Source organism: Coturnix japonica, chromosome 27 (assembly GCF_001577835.2).
Source record: "Coturnix japonica isolate 7356 chromosome 27, Coturnix japonica 2.1, whole genome shotgun sequence".
In the NCBI taxonomy this organism is placed as follows: domain Eukaryota; kingdom Metazoa; phylum Chordata; class Aves; order Galliformes; family Phasianidae; genus Coturnix; species Coturnix japonica.
The window spans coordinates 3,590,035-3,606,455 of NC_029542.1; the positions used below are offsets into that span (position 1 = coordinate 3,590,035).

At 61.5% G+C, this 16,421-nt stretch overlaps 1 protein-coding gene across 5 annotated transcripts in view; it reads left to right on the forward strand.

Moving 5' to 3' along the window:
* The window catches only part of ARHGAP23 (Rho GTPase activating protein 23), a 23,436-nt gene extending 9,305 nt beyond the window's left edge, over positions 1-14,131 (forward strand). For 3 of the 5 annotated variants that reach the window (XM_015885884.1, XM_015885882.1, XM_015885883.2), the window contains exons 2-24: positions 2,123-2,305; positions 3,242-3,266; positions 3,808-3,900; positions 4,179-4,257; positions 4,399-4,453; positions 4,955-6,233; positions 6,375-6,533; positions 6,676-6,787; positions 6,870-6,927; positions 7,070-7,207; positions 7,294-7,593; positions 8,629-8,690; positions 9,052-9,179; positions 9,306-9,424; positions 9,506-9,661; positions 9,836-9,914; positions 10,050-10,123; positions 10,204-10,293; positions 10,386-10,511; positions 10,609-10,650; positions 10,735-10,828; positions 12,145-12,176; positions 12,302-14,131. In XM_015885884.1, coding sequence (XP_015741370.1) covers positions 2,123-2,305; positions 3,242-3,266; positions 3,808-3,900; positions 4,179-4,257; positions 4,399-4,453; positions 4,955-6,233; positions 6,375-6,533; positions 6,676-6,787; positions 6,870-6,927; positions 7,070-7,207; positions 7,294-7,593; positions 8,629-8,690; positions 9,052-9,179; positions 9,306-9,424; positions 9,506-9,661; positions 9,836-9,914; positions 10,050-10,123; positions 10,204-10,293; positions 10,386-10,511; positions 10,609-10,650; positions 10,735-10,828; positions 12,145-12,176; positions 12,302-13,285 — 4,467 coding nt within the window. In that variant the 3' untranslated portion in view covers positions 13,286-14,131. Of the gene's footprint in view, positions 1-69; positions 428-2,122; positions 2,306-3,241; positions 3,267-3,807; positions 3,901-4,178; positions 4,258-4,398; positions 4,454-4,954; positions 6,234-6,374; positions 6,534-6,675; positions 6,788-6,869; positions 6,928-7,069; positions 7,208-7,293; positions 7,594-8,628; positions 8,691-9,051; positions 9,180-9,305; positions 9,425-9,505; positions 9,662-9,835; positions 9,915-10,049; positions 10,124-10,203; positions 10,294-10,385; positions 10,512-10,608; positions 10,651-10,734; positions 10,829-11,269; positions 11,295-12,144; positions 12,177-12,301 lie in introns of those variants that run through there. The other 2 variants (XM_015885885.2, XM_015885881.2) reach the window with 2 other exon arrangements.
* The last annotated feature ends 2,290 nt before the right edge of the window (positions 14,132-16,421 follow it).

Sequence of the window (16,421 nt, forward strand, 5' to 3'; positions counted from 1 at the left end):
GTGGGGCTGGGCTCTGAGCGCTGCCAGCAGCTGGAGCCGGAGCCTCCCCCTACGTTGCCCCCCCTCCATTCTCCAGGCCCCCGCCCTACGAGCCATTAGCGCTCGGCAGCGGGACGGAGCTCGGCCCCGTACGATGGTGGAGGAGGGCGGAGGGCAGCGGGGGCTCCGTAGGGCTGCACGGCACCCCCCCCAATCCCAAACAGCCCCCAACCCCGTAACGGTGGTGAGCAAAGCGTTATGGAGCGTGGAAAGAGCCGGGAAGGGCTGGGGCTGCGAACGAGCCGTCGGGGTGGATTGCAGCTCACCCGAACCGCGATGTATTTGGCTGAGCAGCTTAAGGAGGTGTGCGGCTGGAACCCCCCCCATCCGCCGCCCCCCCGGAGCAACGCACGGCCCCGCAGCCCCACGCATTGCTAAAGGCCTCCGGGTGAGAACCGTGGGGTGAAGGGGGGGCTGGGGTTGGAGGGGAGGCGTTGTGTGCCCCATGCACTGTCTCTTTTGGGGGGTGGGGGTCGTTTTGTGCCCCCCAGGAGGAGTCAGTGGGGTGTGGGACACCCGTGGCAGCTGTGGGGTGTAGCATGGTCCCACAATGGGAAATGCAGGGGGAGAGGGCAGCTCAGGACGCCCCCCCCTCATCACTGTGACCCTCACGGGGCTTTGGGTTTGGGGTTGGGGGGGGACACAGATGATGGGAGCCCAGCAAAGGGCTCGGGGATGTGGTTCAAAGCAAACCCTAAAGTGGGAGGGGGGACCCATGGCTGAGTGTCCAAGTGTGTGGTTGAAGCTTTGCAGCCCCAAAAGCTTTGGGTTGGGGAGGGGGATGAGGTGGTGGGGAGTGGGAGCTGAGGGGCTGGGGGTGCTCCCACCCCACACATCCCCATCCTTGGCAGCAGGTCCAGGGGCTGCGTCCCTATGGGGTTGTCCCCAAGCAAATGTGGGACGTGGGGACGGAAGCAGCTCAGACAGAGCAGCCCAGAAGGGCTGTTTGCAAAGCAGTGCATCCCCTGCAGCTCTTTATGCTGGTGGGAGCAGGGCTGGGTGATGGGCTGCAGCATCTCATTGCATGGGGTCCGTGTGCTCTGTACAATGGGGCTGTGGGGTGAAGCCCCCCTTCTGTCCACCCTGCTGTCCCCTCCAGGTGATTTGCAATGTATAGGATGCTATTGGGGGTCCTGGGGTGGGCACTGAGGGTCCCAGGGTGGGCACTGAGCAGCTGCTGCTGGCTCTAAGTGCTCTGTAATGGGCTGTATGGTGGGCACGGTGGCTGTGATATAGGGCCGTGTGTCCCCATGGCAGTGGGTCGGTGTCTGCTCGCAGGGTGCTGTCTGTGCTGCTTACTGTCAGCGGGGCACATTCAGCTGTCAGCTTAAAAATAATCCAGCGTGCCGACGGGCCGACACAATAGAGGGCGCAGATGGGGACGGGCATCCTGGGGGGTGGGGGTGGGTGATGGTGGGGGGGTGTTTGGGTAGCTAGGGGTCCCTGTGATAATGGGGTACCCGCTGCTGTCACACATTGGGTCTCTGTGGTGCACCAGGGGTGCTGGTGGGGGGGGTGTAGGGTTGGGGTTGTGGCTCGCCCTGTTTGGAGCATCGCAGCTCTTTGCTTCTTGGGGTGACCCCAAGTGCTCCCTGTTGGGATCGGAGCACATAGGGCTGCTGTTTGTATAGGACACAGGAGCTTTAGTGGGGGCTATGGGGCTGCCCCCCTCTTTCCCCAGCAGGAGGGACCCCCCAGCCCCACAGTGGGGTACAGGGAGCCCCATTTACCCACCAGCAGCCAAAAGGCCGTGCTCAGCACAGGCAGAGACAAAGGCTTTTTGTGCCTCGGCCCTTTGTGTCCCTCTTCCCTCCCCGCTTGGCTTCTGCCTCATCTCTCCCCATTCATCACCTCACCCTCGCAGGGAGACAGGCTGAATTTGAACATCATGGGGGGGGGGTGAACCCCACCTGCAGTGCAGTGAGTGGGGCTGGTGGGGAAGGAGCCCATCCCGAGGGCTTCTGGAGTGGGGGGTGAAAGGAGGAGGGGGGTACAGCAATGGGGCTGGAAGTCAGGAGGGGTTTCCTAGGGGCACGATGTGACATCTCGCCCTATATGTAACATCTCCCTCTTGTCCCCACAGCCGACGCCGGGCCGCAGAGATGGGGCGTCCCCAAATGACAACGTGCCCCTGGAGGGGGGCTTCCCTTGGGGGGGCCCAAAGACGGTGGTGCTACGGAAGAGCACACAGGGAGGGGGGTTTGGCTTCACCCTCCGCCACTTCATCGTTTACCCCCCAGAATCTGCAGTGCATTCCCCCTCCAAGGTAAGGACTGGAGGGGGAGTGGGGACCCCCAGCTTTAGGGTGGAAGTGGGGGGGCCTGGGGTGCTATAGGGCACTGCATCCATCACCCTCCTTGTCTGTGGGTCCCCACTTATGGGGTTATGAGCCTCCAGTTCCCCTTTGGGATGAGCTGCCCCTCACCCCATAGGGAGGGAGGATGTAGCTCCATGGGAAAAGGAGGTGATGGTTTGGAGGATGCTTGGATGCAGGTTGTGGACATGCAGCGCTCTGACAGGACCTGTGGGCATTGGGAATGGCTGGAACTCAGCACAGGGATGGGCTCAGGGCTGTGCTGGAGGCAGCTGGGATGGATCTGCCCCTGGATCTGATTGCATGGCAGGGTCTTCATTCTGCTCCCACAGACTCTTAACTGGAACTCTAATAGCTAAAGGAGCCAAGGGCACAGCCTGACCCTGCTGCTGTCCCATATCAAGGCCATTGAGCCCCAGTAGGATGGAGCCATAGGACTGGGAAGTGATGTGGATGCTTTTGGGTTGAGCTGAACCCGTCTCTCCCATCCAGCCATGCAGGGTGTGTCTGCTGCAGCACCCATGGGTGCCCGGGGCGATGCAGTGGCAGCTCTGGGGGCTGAGTTTCGGTGATGCTGACTCAGCTGGATGGGGGTGGAAGCTCCACATTCCAGGTGCTGTGCCTGATGTCAGCGTCTCTATGGGGAGTGGGGCAGCCCAGGGCTGGGCTGGGAGTGTCTGTGCCTCCAGGGACCCTCATTGGCAGCACATGGCTGGTACAATGGTGTCCTTCCCTCTGTGCAATGGGGAGATGCACAGACATGGGGATCCACAAGGGGCTCCATTGGGCAGAGCTGAGCTGTCCCAATTAAGAAGCATCACCTCCATCCTGGTCCCCCATAAAACCCACTGTGGTTCAGCTGCCAAATCACTGCTTTTCTCTTAACAGGAGGAGGAGAATGGGAACAGAGCAGGTAAGCAGCGACCTGTGGGCACCCATATTGGGGGGGATGTGGGGCAGAGCAGGAGCTGTGGGGTGGGGTGGAGCAAGGAGGTGCCCCCTGATGGGGGTCGTTGGGTGCTTTGCCAATAGGGGACGCTGTGATGTGGGTCTGGGGGGGGTTGGGCCGTGTCCTCAATGCTCTGCAGCCGCCGGTGATGGGAGTGAATGTGAAAGTGTCGGAACGCATCGCTGAGCTGCTGGGCTGATGGGGAGCTGTAGGGCTGGGAGGGCTGTGGGGTGGCGAGACCCAATGCTGGGTGCTGCTGGGGATTGGGGGGGGGGGGCTGGGGGTTCCCTAGGGTAATATGGCATTGCATCCCCCCACCCCTGCTGAAGTGGGGTGTGCAGCAAGGGGTGTTCTCTTGTGTTTGCAAAGGATGGGGAGGAGTTGTGGCTGCAGAAGCACATGCACGATGGCTGTGCATGGTGCATGCATGGGGTGTGTGCACGCATGGGGTGCTGCTTGCAGGAGCCAGCTGACAGCTCTCTGCCATCCTGTCCCCTTGTTGCAGGTCCCCCCCGGAGCCGTTTGGAGCCCATGGACACCATCTTTGTGAAGAATGTAAAGGAGGATGGCCCAGCACATCAAGCAGGGCTGCGAACTGGTGAGCAGGATGCAGAGATAGCAGAGATTCAGGGCTGGGGGGGGTGCACCACTCCCTGCCCCTCTGTCCTGCAGATGTGGGCCTGATTTGGACCCATTCTCTGCTGATGTTCCCATTTTCACCCCTGTCTGGGGATGCCCATAGCAGCACTGGTGTTCCCATGTCACACAGCACAAGGTTCTGCCCCCAGCCCTGCTGTAAGGGGGCAGCTGGGTGTCATCACCCACCTCTTGCTGGAGGGCTGGGGGTGATTGATGCTGCCTCCCTCCACCCTGCAGGGGATCGGCTGGTCAAGGTGAATGGGGACAGCATCATTGGGAAGACTTACTCGCAGGTCATCGCTCTGATCCAGAACAGGTGAGTCCCCGCTGTGTCTTATGGGGATGTTTGTCCTCTTATGGGATGGATGCTGTCACTGCTCTGCATGGCAGGGAGCTGGGGGTATAGGAACACAGCCATATGTGCCATAACCCTTCCTGACATCCCCTTTCTCCGCAGTGACAATGTGCTGGAGCTCTCCATCATGCCCAAAGACGAGGACATCCTCCAGCTGGTGAGTCTCACTGCCTTACTGTGATGGCCCCAAGCCCCCTCCCCTAATCCTGGGTATCCTGCGTGCAGCATTGAGTGCAGACCTTACAGCCAGGCAATGGGATTCCTCGTGCTGTTTGTTGGCTGGGGGCTCACCTGCTGGTGTCCCCCATGATGTATGTCCTCATGCATCAACCCAAAGGGACATTGGGGTCTGGCAGCCCTGCTGGGGGGGGCTCTTATATCTGTGCCCACCCACTCCTTGGGCCCTGGGCAAGAAAAGTGAGAAAGGGAAGGGCAGGATGGGCTGGTGCTGAGTCCCAGGGTGTTTGGGGAAGGAGAAAGGTGTGTGGGGGGGGCAGCACTGTGGGCAGAATGGAAGGGGCCAGTGCTGGTGTTAATACAGGGGGGTAGACATGGGACAGCAGTGCTGGGGGCTGCGGGAGACTCCAGTGTGGCAGTGAGATGTTGTGGCTGCACCCCCCCCCAACCTGACCCCTCTCCTCCTCCCTTATTTCCACAGGCCTATTCACAGGATGCCTACCTGAAGGGCAACGAGCCTTACTCCGGTGGGGCGCAGAGCATCCCCGAGCCCCCCCCCATCTGCTACCCACGCAAGACTTACCCCTTCCAAGCACGGGGCTCTGAGCCCCCCCCAGGCTCACTACCAGACCCCCGCACCCACCACCCCGCCGGCCCCTCATCCCCACACAGCACAGCCTACAGCAAAGCAGGGGGCAGCCCCTCACACCGCCCTGAGGACCCACGCATCGGGGGTCCCCCCCATCACCCCGCAGCCCCCCACGGCCGCCGCAGCGTTCTACCCTCCGCCTCCCCCTCCTGCTACGGGACCCCCAAGCACATGGCAGAGCACAGGACTCATTGCAGCCCTCGGGAGGGCAGCGTTAGGGCTCCAAGTCGCCGGGAGTGCCAGCAAGCTTTATCAAGGTGGTTCTGCAGCCAGGAGCCGCGACGCAGCGCCTCGGAGGAGCGACGGCACGTCATGCCACCCCGATCCCGCAGCGTGTCCCAGGAGAGGTTGGGGGGCTCGGGGCATTCCCGGGGTTGGCCCCATAGCGCTTCACACGATACCCTCCTGCAGCCCAACCGTGAGGGGTGGGCACAGCACCGAGCGCGCTCTGAGCATCACTTGGGTAGATGTGGACGCTCCATGGAGGCTTTGGAACCTGCAGCTCTGCTCTCCCCGCGCCTCGACCGCTCTGCATGGCATCCCGAGAGGCTTTGCAGAGCTACAGCTGTGGGACAGCCCGGCGTGCACGGCTCCTTTGTACCATCCTCCTCCTCTTCTTCCTCCTCCCCGCGGGACCCTGCGGTGCAGAAACACCCATCGCAGCCCAACCTTCAAAGCGTGGACGATTCGGGTTATATCGGATACCGCAGCTACAGCCCGTCCTTCCAGCGCCGCACGGGGCTGCTGCACGCACTGTCCTTCCGTGATCCCACCTTCGGTGGGCTGCCCACCTTCAGCATCGCACACACCGCACCCCCCTCCGCCCCACAACCGCCCCCAGACCCCCCCCGGGAGCAGCACATAGAGAGCAGCCGTACAGAGGAGCGATGCGAGGAGGTGGTGCTGCGGCAGAAGCCCCCCACGGGCCGTAAGGTGCAGCCCCCACTGCGCCAGATGAACTTTGTTTTCACCGGGAGGGGGAAGGAGACGGACATTTGTGACCCCCCCGCAGCCAGCAGCAGGGAGGAGAGGTCTGGGGGTGAGCACGTGGGGCGGCGTGTGGCCCCATTGGCAGCCCCCGAGGACTCGCTGGCATCCATCCCCTTCATTGGTGAGTGGGGGCAGCACTAGGATGGGTGCTGTGATGGGGAGGGTGCCCGCATGGGGCTGCCCCCAGGGTGGGTGCTGTGGGGGGTCAGCACGGCTCAGTGTGGCTCTGTTCTGCCCCAAACCCTCCTGCCCCCTCCCACAGATGAACCCACCAGCCCCAGCATCGACCTGAAGGCCAAGCACATCCCTGCCTCGTCCGTCGTATCCAGTGCCATGAACTCAGCGCCCGCCGTGGCCACCAGCCCCTCCTCCTCACCCACTTTTGCCTTCGCCCTGAGCCGGCACTACTCCCAGGACTGCAGTGAGTGGGGCTGGGGGGGGGGACTGAGGGAAACAGCCCCCATAACCAGAGTTGGGGGGCACGGGGATGAGGAGCAGGGCTGTGGTTCTGCCCCACTATGCTGAGCCCCACGGCCACGTGCTGTGCCCTCCTCCCCATGCAGGCAGCATCAAGGCCGGCCGCCGCTCCTCCTACCTGTTGGCCATCACCACCGAGCGCTCCAAGTCGTGTGATGATGGGCTGAACACGTTTCGGGACGAGGGGAAGATCCTCAGGTAGGGCTGATCCCCGCAGCCCCCACATCCCCTCCCTGCAGTGCCCCCCCCCATCCTGCTCATAGGGCTGCTTCCCCCCCAGGAGGATGCCCAGCCGGGTCCCCAGCCTCCGCATGCTGAGGAGCTTCTTCACCGATGGGGTGAGCTCTGGGGGTACCATGGGGTGGTGGGACAGTGCCAGTATTGCAGTATCCAAGTGGCTGCTGGGGTTGGGGGGATGATGTGGGGCAGTGGGGTGATGGCAGCCCCTGTGACCCTATATGTGCTGTGTGACCCCCCCAGTCTCTGGACAGCCTCGGTACGTCTGAAGACACCCGTTCCAAACGACACTCCACCTCTGACCTGTCGGACGTCACGTTCAGCGACGTCAGGAGGGAGGGCTGGCTGCATTACAAGCAGATCCTCACCAAAAAGGGGAAGGTACGGGGGGCAGGATGGGGGGCAGGGGGTGTCCCCAAGCCCTGGTGGCTCTTATAGCCATATCCCCTGGTCTCTTCTCCCTACAGAAGGTTGGCGGAGGCCTCCGGCAATGGAAGCGTGTCTTCGCGGTGCTGCGCACCCACTCTCTGTACCTGTGCAAGGACAGAAGGGAGGCGGTGAGCTGCGGCCCGGCCCCAGGTGAGGAGGAGCAGCCGATCAGCATCCGAGCTTGCCTGGTGGACATCTCCTACAGCGATACCAAGAGGAAGCACGTCTTCCGCCTGACGACCGCTGACTTCTGTGAATATCTCTTTCAGGCAGAGGATCGGGAAGACATGCTGGCCTGGATCAAAGTCATCAGGGAGAACAGCAAGGCTGAGGGCGAGGTGAGAGCCACACGGCGCTCCCGGCTGCCTCTGGCTCTCCCGGCTGCCTCGGCTCTCTCCGGCTCTTTGCCTTGTGCTGCTTCCCCTGGCTGCGGCCAGCTGTGCAATAAGGGCTCCAAGAAGAGAGCGCAGCAATGCGTGGTGTGGCTCGGAGCATCATGATGGCTCGGCCAGGGTTCTGTGCCAGGGAGGTGCTGTTTGGTTGCAAGGTGGTAGAGGAACGTGCAACAGCTCGGTTGGAACCCCAGTGCTTTGGTACCACGGGGTGTGTTGGCACCATGGGGCTCGTTGGCCCATGGGTGAGATCTGGATGTGGTCCCATAGCGCTGCCTGCTCTTGGGGCCGGTGTAGGGTCAGTGCTGAGCTCTTGCTGGGCAGCTGTGGTCTGTGCAGTGGTTGCTTGGGGCCACCAGCTCCACCGGAGGGCTGCACAGGTTGGTTGTGCCAATGCTGAGCTGGTTGTGCCAATGCTGAGCTGGATGTGATGGTGCTGAGCTGGTTGTGTTGGCATTATGCTGCTGTGCACCATGTGCCCACAGTGCCAGGATGCCATGGATTGGACTCAGGCTTTGTGTTTGGTTGTTGCAGGCTGTGGCTCTGGAGGATGCATTGAGCTCAGGGTGGTGCCTGTTTTGCTGCTGTTTGGAGGGCACGGAGCTGGCAGGGCTGGGTAGGAGCACATAGAGCCGTGTGGGCACCCGATGGGGCTGCAGTGCCAGCAGGAGGAGAACAGAGCGTGTCTCAGAGTGCTGTAGGGTGCAGATAGAGGTGCAGGGATGGATGGATCCTTGAGCCTTAGCAGATGGACCCAGTGTGTGCTGCGCCGTGGTGAGGAGGCACCGCAGACCTCAGCACGGTGCTGGGTGCCACTATGGAGCACAGGGTGCTGTGCTCAGCCCAGCTTGGGGCTGGCAGGATCCCTCGTGGTGAGCAGTGCCAGAGGTGGCTGTGGGCTGTGGCTCCTGGCAGAGCGTGGTGCCTGCAGAGAACACGCTGCTCAAAGCTTCCCCTTCCCCTCTTCTCTCTGCTCCCCAGGACCCCGGTTTTGCCAGCCAAGCACTTATCAACAAGAAGCTCAACGACTATCGGAAAGTGAGGTAGGCACCCGGTGCTGCGGGGCACGAGTGTGTCCCAATGAGTGGTGGCACCCAGAGCTCTTTATTCACCTGAATCTCCAAGTGATGGAGCAGAAGCAGGGCAGCTTGTAATGGGGTGGCACCCAACTGCTCCTGGCTCTGCTTGGGGGGCAGGAGGGGCCTCATTCAGCCCAGCTGGCACAGAGCAGAGGGTGACCCTTAGTGCTGCCTTATGGGGCAGGAAGGTACCTATGAGCACACACAGAGCCAGGGCAGGATGCTGGGCATGATAACATAGATCAGGGTTTGCAGGGTGGATCCTGGGGAGCCACCTTACAGTGCTCAGCCCCTCCATTCCCCCTGACCCCCCCTCTCCCTGCAGCCCAGCGGGTGCCAAGCCCGACTCCTCACCCAAGGGCTCCCGTGGGCTGGGGATCAGAGCAGAGTTCCTAAAGCAGACGGGAACCAGCGCACCCCGGTCCCCGAGGCAGGATGCAGCCGTCACCAAAGGTAAATCAACCCCCCCCTTCCATGCTCAGACATGGCAAAGCCTCACAGAGGGGGTGCTGGCGTGCAGCAGGGATGCTCTTGCTATAGCTAAAAGTCCTGTGGGTTTGCTTTTCTTTCTTCTGCCAGATGAAAGCAGCTCCCAAAAAGCCCCTTGGGGCATTAACATCATGAAGAAGAACAAGAAATCTACCCCACGAGCCTTTGGTGTGAGGCTGGAGGACTGTCAACCCGCCCCAGACAACAAGGTATGATATGGTGCGTGGCTGGGACAGCCCCATGGGTCCCATATGGCCCCAGCACCTCCATCACCCCATGTGTGTCCCCAGAATGTCCCCCTGATCGTTGAAGCCTGCTGTAAGGTGGTGGAGGATCGTGGCCTGGAGTATATGGGCATCTACCGTGTGCCTGGGAACAACGCTGTTGTATCCAGCCTGCAGGAGCAGCTCAACAAAGGAGCCACTGAGATCAACCTGCAGGACGAGGTGTGTGTCCCCATCCCAGTGTCTCTGGGATGCTCTTGTCCTGATCCCCATCTCCATCATAGCCCCTGTGGCCATCATGATCCCCATCTCCATCACAGTCTCCATCTCCAATTGTGGGGTGGGAGCTTCATCCCTCTGATACTGAGGTTTGAGCATCCTCCTCTCTCCCCACAGCGCTGGCAGGACCTGAATGTCATCAGCAGTCTGTTAAAATCCTTCTTCCGAAAGCTTCCCGAGCCCCTCTTCACTGATGGTGAGTCCTTCCCCTTCCCCACAGTGCCCCCATCCCACTGGGACCCCCCACCCCTTGGTCCCCCCACCTCTTTGGCCTCCCCAGGTGCCACCCCACTCCTCTACCCCAGCCCTGATCCCTCTGTGTCCCATGCAGATAAATACAACGACTTCATTGAGGCCAACAGGATAGAAGATGCCAGTGAGAGGATGAGGACGCTGCGGAAGCTGGTAGGGAAGATATGGGGCAGGGTGGGGGGCACGGGCTGCCTGGGGGGGTGGGCAAAGGGGTGACCCAACATCTCCCATAGATCCGGGACCTGCCAGGGCACTACTATGAGACACTCAAGTTCCTGGTGGGTCACTTGAAAACCATCGCGGACCACTCGGAGAAGAACAAGGTAATGGGGCTGAGCTGTACCCCACATGGGGTGGGGAGGGATGGGGGCAGCCAATGGGGCACTCAGTGACCCCCCCAAGGTTCCTATTACAGATGGAACCCCGAAACCTGGCACTGGTGTTTGGCCCCACGCTGGTTCGGACGTCAGAGGACAACATGACAGACATGGTGACACACATGCCTGACCGCTATAAGATCGTGGAGACCCTCATCCAGCACGTAGGTGGGGCTGCCCCATAGAGGCAGCTTGGGGGTCCCTCTGCATCTCTGGGGTGTCTGCATTGAGCTCTGACCCCTCTCCTGTCTCCCTCTGCAGTCAGATTGGTTCTTCAGTGACAAGGAGGACAAGGGTGAGAAGGTGAGTCTTGCTGTGAGTGGGGCTCAATGGGCACAGTGGGGTGGCTGCCCCCCAGCTCAGACCCACAGTGCCATCCCTTCATAGACCCCAGTGGATGAGAAGGAGGCTCAGTCTGTGCCCAACATTGAGTACCTGCTGCCCAACATCGGCCGCACCGCAGCGCCCAGCGATGCCCCAGGTGAGGAGCTGTGCCCCACATGGGGTCCCCCCCCCATCTATGCCTGCTCTGTCCCCCTCCACTCACAGCCTCTGTGCATGCAGAGCCCCAGCAGCCTCCTTGCTGGGAAGTGGGGGCACCTGGGGGTCCCACCCTGCCCTCTGTAACCCCCCCCCCCCCTTTAGTGGCTGCTCATCCCCACGACCCCATTGGGTGGCACCCACCCTGAACCCCCCCACCCACCTTGCACCTCTCACGCTGTCAGCCCGGAGCTTGGGAGACTNTCATCCCCACGACCCCATTGGGTGGCACCCACCCTGAACCCCCCCACCCACCTTGCACCTCTCACGCTGTCAGCCCGGAGCTTGGGAGACTTCAATGTTGGACTGATTTCTATTGTTCTTTCCTTGAACTTCTCTGTGCTGTCTCCTCTTCCTCCTCCTCCTCCTCTTCCTCCTCCAGCGGACCTCCTCGAGAGCTAGAGCGGGTACAGTGTTGCTCTGGGTGCATTGCTCACGCACTAATTCCTCTGGGTGACCATGAGAGAGGGGGACAGGAGGGGGTGTAAGGGGGGGGAGGGTCCTATCCTGCCCATCCCCAGGGGGCTGCATGCCCCAACAACTCCTCCATCCCTCCTTCTCCTCTACCTCTTCATGGGGACCCTGAATGTCCCTGGGGTTGGTGCCATGTGCCCCCAGGAGTGGGGCACCCCAACACTGGGGAGGGGTCTGGGGGGTCCCTGTGCTCCCAAGAGGGCTCAGCGCCCCCTTTCTGCCTCCCCCTCTCTCATTGTCAGCAGCTTCTAACCTCATCCCTGGGCCGGGGTGTGCAGGGGGGTGAGGGTGTCTGTTGTGTTGTCCCCTACACTGTGGCAGAGCCAGGGCTGCCTGTCACCCTCGTGTCCCCCCATCACTCTCATCCCCTTACTGGTCTCCTCATGTCCCCTAACCCACCGGGGAGCCCCACAGGGCAGCCCCACAGCCCTATCTTACCCCCCCCATCCTTGCCCCTTCCCCACTGCAGACCCAACTGGGTACTGAGGCTGTGTCCCATCCTGGTGATGCCCTGCTGCTCTCCATACCCCATTGGGTCGGGGTCCCACAGCTGGGCTCTCAGCAGCATTTTTTAGCTGCATATCCCTATATCTTCCCCCCCCACCTCCAGCTCCTGTCTGCAGCCACACAACCCCCCTTGGCTCTGGGGGCTGATGGCCTCAGTTGCATCCTCCTCCTCCATCTATGGGAGCAAAGCAGTGTCCCATCCCACCCCATCCCCATAATCATCCTCCCACCCCACAGCGGCCTCCCTGACCCCCTTCTCTCTGCTCTGCTTTACAGACTCGACCCACAGCGGCTCCGTCAAGCTGAAGGTGAGAGGGGGGACCCGGGCTGGAGCTGGATGGGGGGGTGGAGGGACAGAGGGAGGAGCTGCCCCATTGCTTGTGGGGTCGGGATGCACAGCGTGGCCCTAAACCCTGCACTGCTGTGTTTGTAGGGCACGTGGCCGTCGCGGAAGGAGCCGTCGCCCCGTGAGCTCCCGGCCATCCCCTTCATCTCCGCCGTCGCCCGTAAGAGGAAGAAGTGGCGTGAAGCCGAATGTTTCGGCAGCAGCACCGACGACGACGCGGAGCACAGAGACACGAGGGGGCGGGGGCAGGAAGATGGAGCGACCACCGCACCGGGACCCGGCGGAACCACACGCACCGGGAAGGAGAACGCAGTGGAAACCGTCGGTACCGGGCAGGAACCGGCAGCGGACTCCCGTTCCATCGTGTCGGGGTATTCTACTCTATCCACTATGGAGCGCAGCCTGAGCTCCGAGGTGCAGTCGGTGGCCGAGAGCCGCGGGGAGGAGGCGGATGATGAACGCAGCGAGCTGAGCCACGCGGAGACGGACACGGAGAGTCGCGTGGGGCCGGGGGGGGCGGTCGGAGCGGGGCTGGGGGGCGGCGATAGGGGGGGACCCTCCGGCCGGGCCTCCTTCAGTTCCCACCGCCTCATTCAGTGCGATACGTTGGCACGCAGGAAGCTGGGCAGGGCACGGCCGGGGGGGGACGAGCCGCTGCCCGTCGGGGATGTGGCCCCCCCCGTATCGGAGGGCGCTGGGGGCGGTCGGGGCCTCTCGATGCGGCCGTCCTTGAGGGAACAGCTCCGGCAGCGGCTGCGGGGCTCTACGGATGATACGGGGGTGCGGTTACGGAGGACCCCATCCCCGGAAACCCGACGTAGGAAGAGTCGTTGGAGGCGACACACGGTGCTGGTGCTGCCCGGCGGCACCACCGACCTCAATTGCAACGAGTGGAAGGGGCAGCGGGGGGGGCTGCCGGTGCCCACCGGGTCTTGCCGTGATCCGGACTCGGGGCTCAGCAGCCTGGAGTCCACCAAAGCCCGGCCCGTCGTTCCCGACCCCCCCGGTACCGGGATTCCCCCGGTCAACCCCAGCCCCGCCGCCCCCCTGCGCTTCTCTCAGTGTCTGTGACCTCCTGGGGCTGCTGCCGCCCCCCTCCTCACCCCCCCCCCTCCTTTCAGCTTATGGGGTGTTGTGGGGGGGGGGCACAGGCTTTAATTTAAGGACTCGCCTTTGTGCTTGTATTTAATTGTGCTCTTATTTAACGCTCTCCCTACGGCCCCGGTGCAGCCCCAGGAGGGACGAAGCCACCTTGTCCCCAACCCCATGCCATGGTGGGGGGGTTGAGCCCATTGCCCCCTCCCTTCCTCCCCCAACCCATCCCGGTCCCCCCCCCCGGCTGCAGCAATGCGAAGTGCGGGCGCTTCCCCGGCTGCTGCGGTCGAGGCTGTTCCCCCCTCCCCCCCCCCCAAAAAAAAAGGGAAGGGCCGTTGGGACATCGGTAGCCTCACAAGGGGTGGGCAATGGGGAAGGGGGGGGGCGGACTTGGGGTTACGAGGTAGGAGGGTGACAAGAGGGGGCGACGCATCCCAGCTCGCCTTTCCGCCCCCCCCCGTGCCACTCACTCCATCCTCCCAGGCTCAGCGGCTCCTTCCCCCCCCACCCCGACAGAAGCACTTTAGGAAGGGGGTGAGGTGCCCCCCCCACCCTGGGGACCCACAGCCTCTGCGGGGGTGGGAGGGGGGATGATGTGTGTGGGGGGGGTGTGGGGCACGAAGTCCAAGTCGCTGTCACTCCGTTCCGCGTCGTTCCCATCCTTTCTGCCGATTATTTGCTGTAAAGTTTCGTTATTTCGATCCTTTCCCCCCCCCCTTTTCCTCTTCCTATTTGTTATTTCTGGTGTGTAAATATCACCTCTGGAAGCGGCCCGTAACGACAAGGAACCAACCCCCCCCTCCTTCCCCCCCACCCCACCCCCAGAAAGGATTTCTAAGGATACTTTTAAAAGACTCGGGGGGAGAAAACAGCCCCGACCCCGCTCACTTTGTAACCCCTTCTGCATGAGTGTCACCCCCCCCTTCCCCCCCCAAACCCCACCCCATACGGGGGTCGGATCCTATCCAATGCCAACCCCCCCCCCCCCTCCGAGTCTTTGTCTATATATAACAGAAATAAAGCGGAGAGCGCGAGTAATTCTTCTTGCGTGCCCTCCCCAGGATATGTATGGTGAGGGGGGGGTAGAAGGGAGAAAGGGGGTGTGAAGGTGGAGGGGGGGGTTAAAGAAAAGAAGTGCGTCGAGAGAGAGATGAGAAAAAGAAAATCTTTATGTGTATTAACAGCCGGACGCTCTGAGGAGAAGAGAAGAGTAGGAAGATAAAATGGAGGGAAGAAAGGGGGGGGGGACGAGGAGGAGGACTGGGGGGACCGGGGGGGGTTGTTAATAAAAATGAGATCAACAGCAACAAACCCTTCGCGCCGGGAGTTCAAGAGACAGCGCTACACCCCCCTCCCATTCCCCCCCAACCCCTCCTCTCCACCCCCCGACCCCCCCCAGGCGCCCGGACCGGACACACAGACGTTCCCCCCCCCCAAATTTCCACCCCCTCCCTCCTCACCGCTATCACAGCTCACGAGAAAATAAATCCATGCTAAAGAGACACACAACCCGAACCGGAACCTCGAGAGAGCAGCAGCAATGAATCAGAAACAGCGGCTCGGACCTTTCGGTTCGGTTCGGTTTTGCCCTTTAATACAAGGGATCACATCCAGACGAGCACAGCGGGGGGCGCATGCAGCCTCCGCACACATGCTTTGCTATTTTTTTTTGTCTTTTTTATGGTATTTTTTCCTTTTTTTTTCCTATTTTTCCAAGAGGGGGGGGGAGGAAGGGGGAGGGGGGGAATCGTTTTCACACCTTTATTATATACTTTGTCTTTTTTTCCCCCCCTTTCTCTTTTATTTATGTCCTCTCCCTCATAGGGAGCTCACTCCATCCTTTTTTCCCCTTTATTCTTCCTATTTATTCTCGTTATTCTATAAGATATAAGATATATAGCTAGATTTCTTTGCACGACGCCATGAAGGGACGGACAGACGCATTCACTCTCACAGAGAACAGCAGCCCGATGGGCGAGGGGGGGGGGTCACTAATAGGGTGGGCAGCACCAGGGGGGTCCATAGGGGTCCCTGTGCACCTAAAGTTTGTGCGTGCCCCCCCCTCAACCCCACTTCCATCCTCACTTAAAGCTGAGCTCATAGATGGAACTGCAGCCCCCCACCCGCTGTGCTCTGTGCCTATGGGGGTGCAGGGTGAGGTGGGGGGGATGCCATGCATGGAGGTTTGGGGTGGGGGGGGGCCTGGCATGCATAAGGCACATACCAGGACACGGTGCTGCAGCTCTGTGTTAACACAGCAGCATTCCCATGCCCTCCCCCCCCCCCCAGTCCCGCTGTGCTCTGTGCCTATGGGGGTGCAAAGCTATTTGGGGGGGATGCCATGCATGGAGGTTTGGGGTGGGGGGGGGCCTGGCATGCACATGGCACACAGCACTGCTGCAGCCCTGCATTAACATAGCAGCATCCTCACCCCCTACCCCCCCCGCCCCTCCTCACTGTGCTCTGTGCCAAAGCTGGGTGTGTAGGGGGGTCCCATATGTGATGGGGAGAAGGGTGGGGGGGGGGGTCTTGGGTCTCTGGGTGGGGGGGCGGGGGGCTGCAGTGCATTCAGCCCCACAGTGTGCCCACACCCCCATTGTGCAATGAGCAGAGGGATGGTGGCACTGCACCACGAAGGGGGTGGTGATGGGGGGGTTGGGCATAAAGACCCCCCTTCCCCCCCCCAAAACCCCATATGTAAGAAGCTGAGGCTTTTGCTACAGTGTTCCACTTTGGTACCAAGAAAAAAACACACAAACCAAACCGACCACAATGAAGAAGAATGAATCACAACCCGATTAATTCAACACATCATCCAATGACTTCTATTGCTGCCATGAGCTGCCTCGTGCCTCCCCCCCCACCCCCTACCCCCAACCCCCCCCCCCACTCATTGCCCCCAGCCTCGTTGATGGCGCACAGGGATGGAGGGGGGGGTAGAAATGGGGGGGGGGAGGGATGGGAGACCCTCTCACCATCAGAGCAAAGCATGGAAAGGAAATCCCAACCCCCCCCCCCAATGGGAAGGGATCATTCCCCCCCCCCTCCCCATTTTAAATATCTATAGATATATATATTCTCTTACGTCTATTATATATAGATAGATAGATAT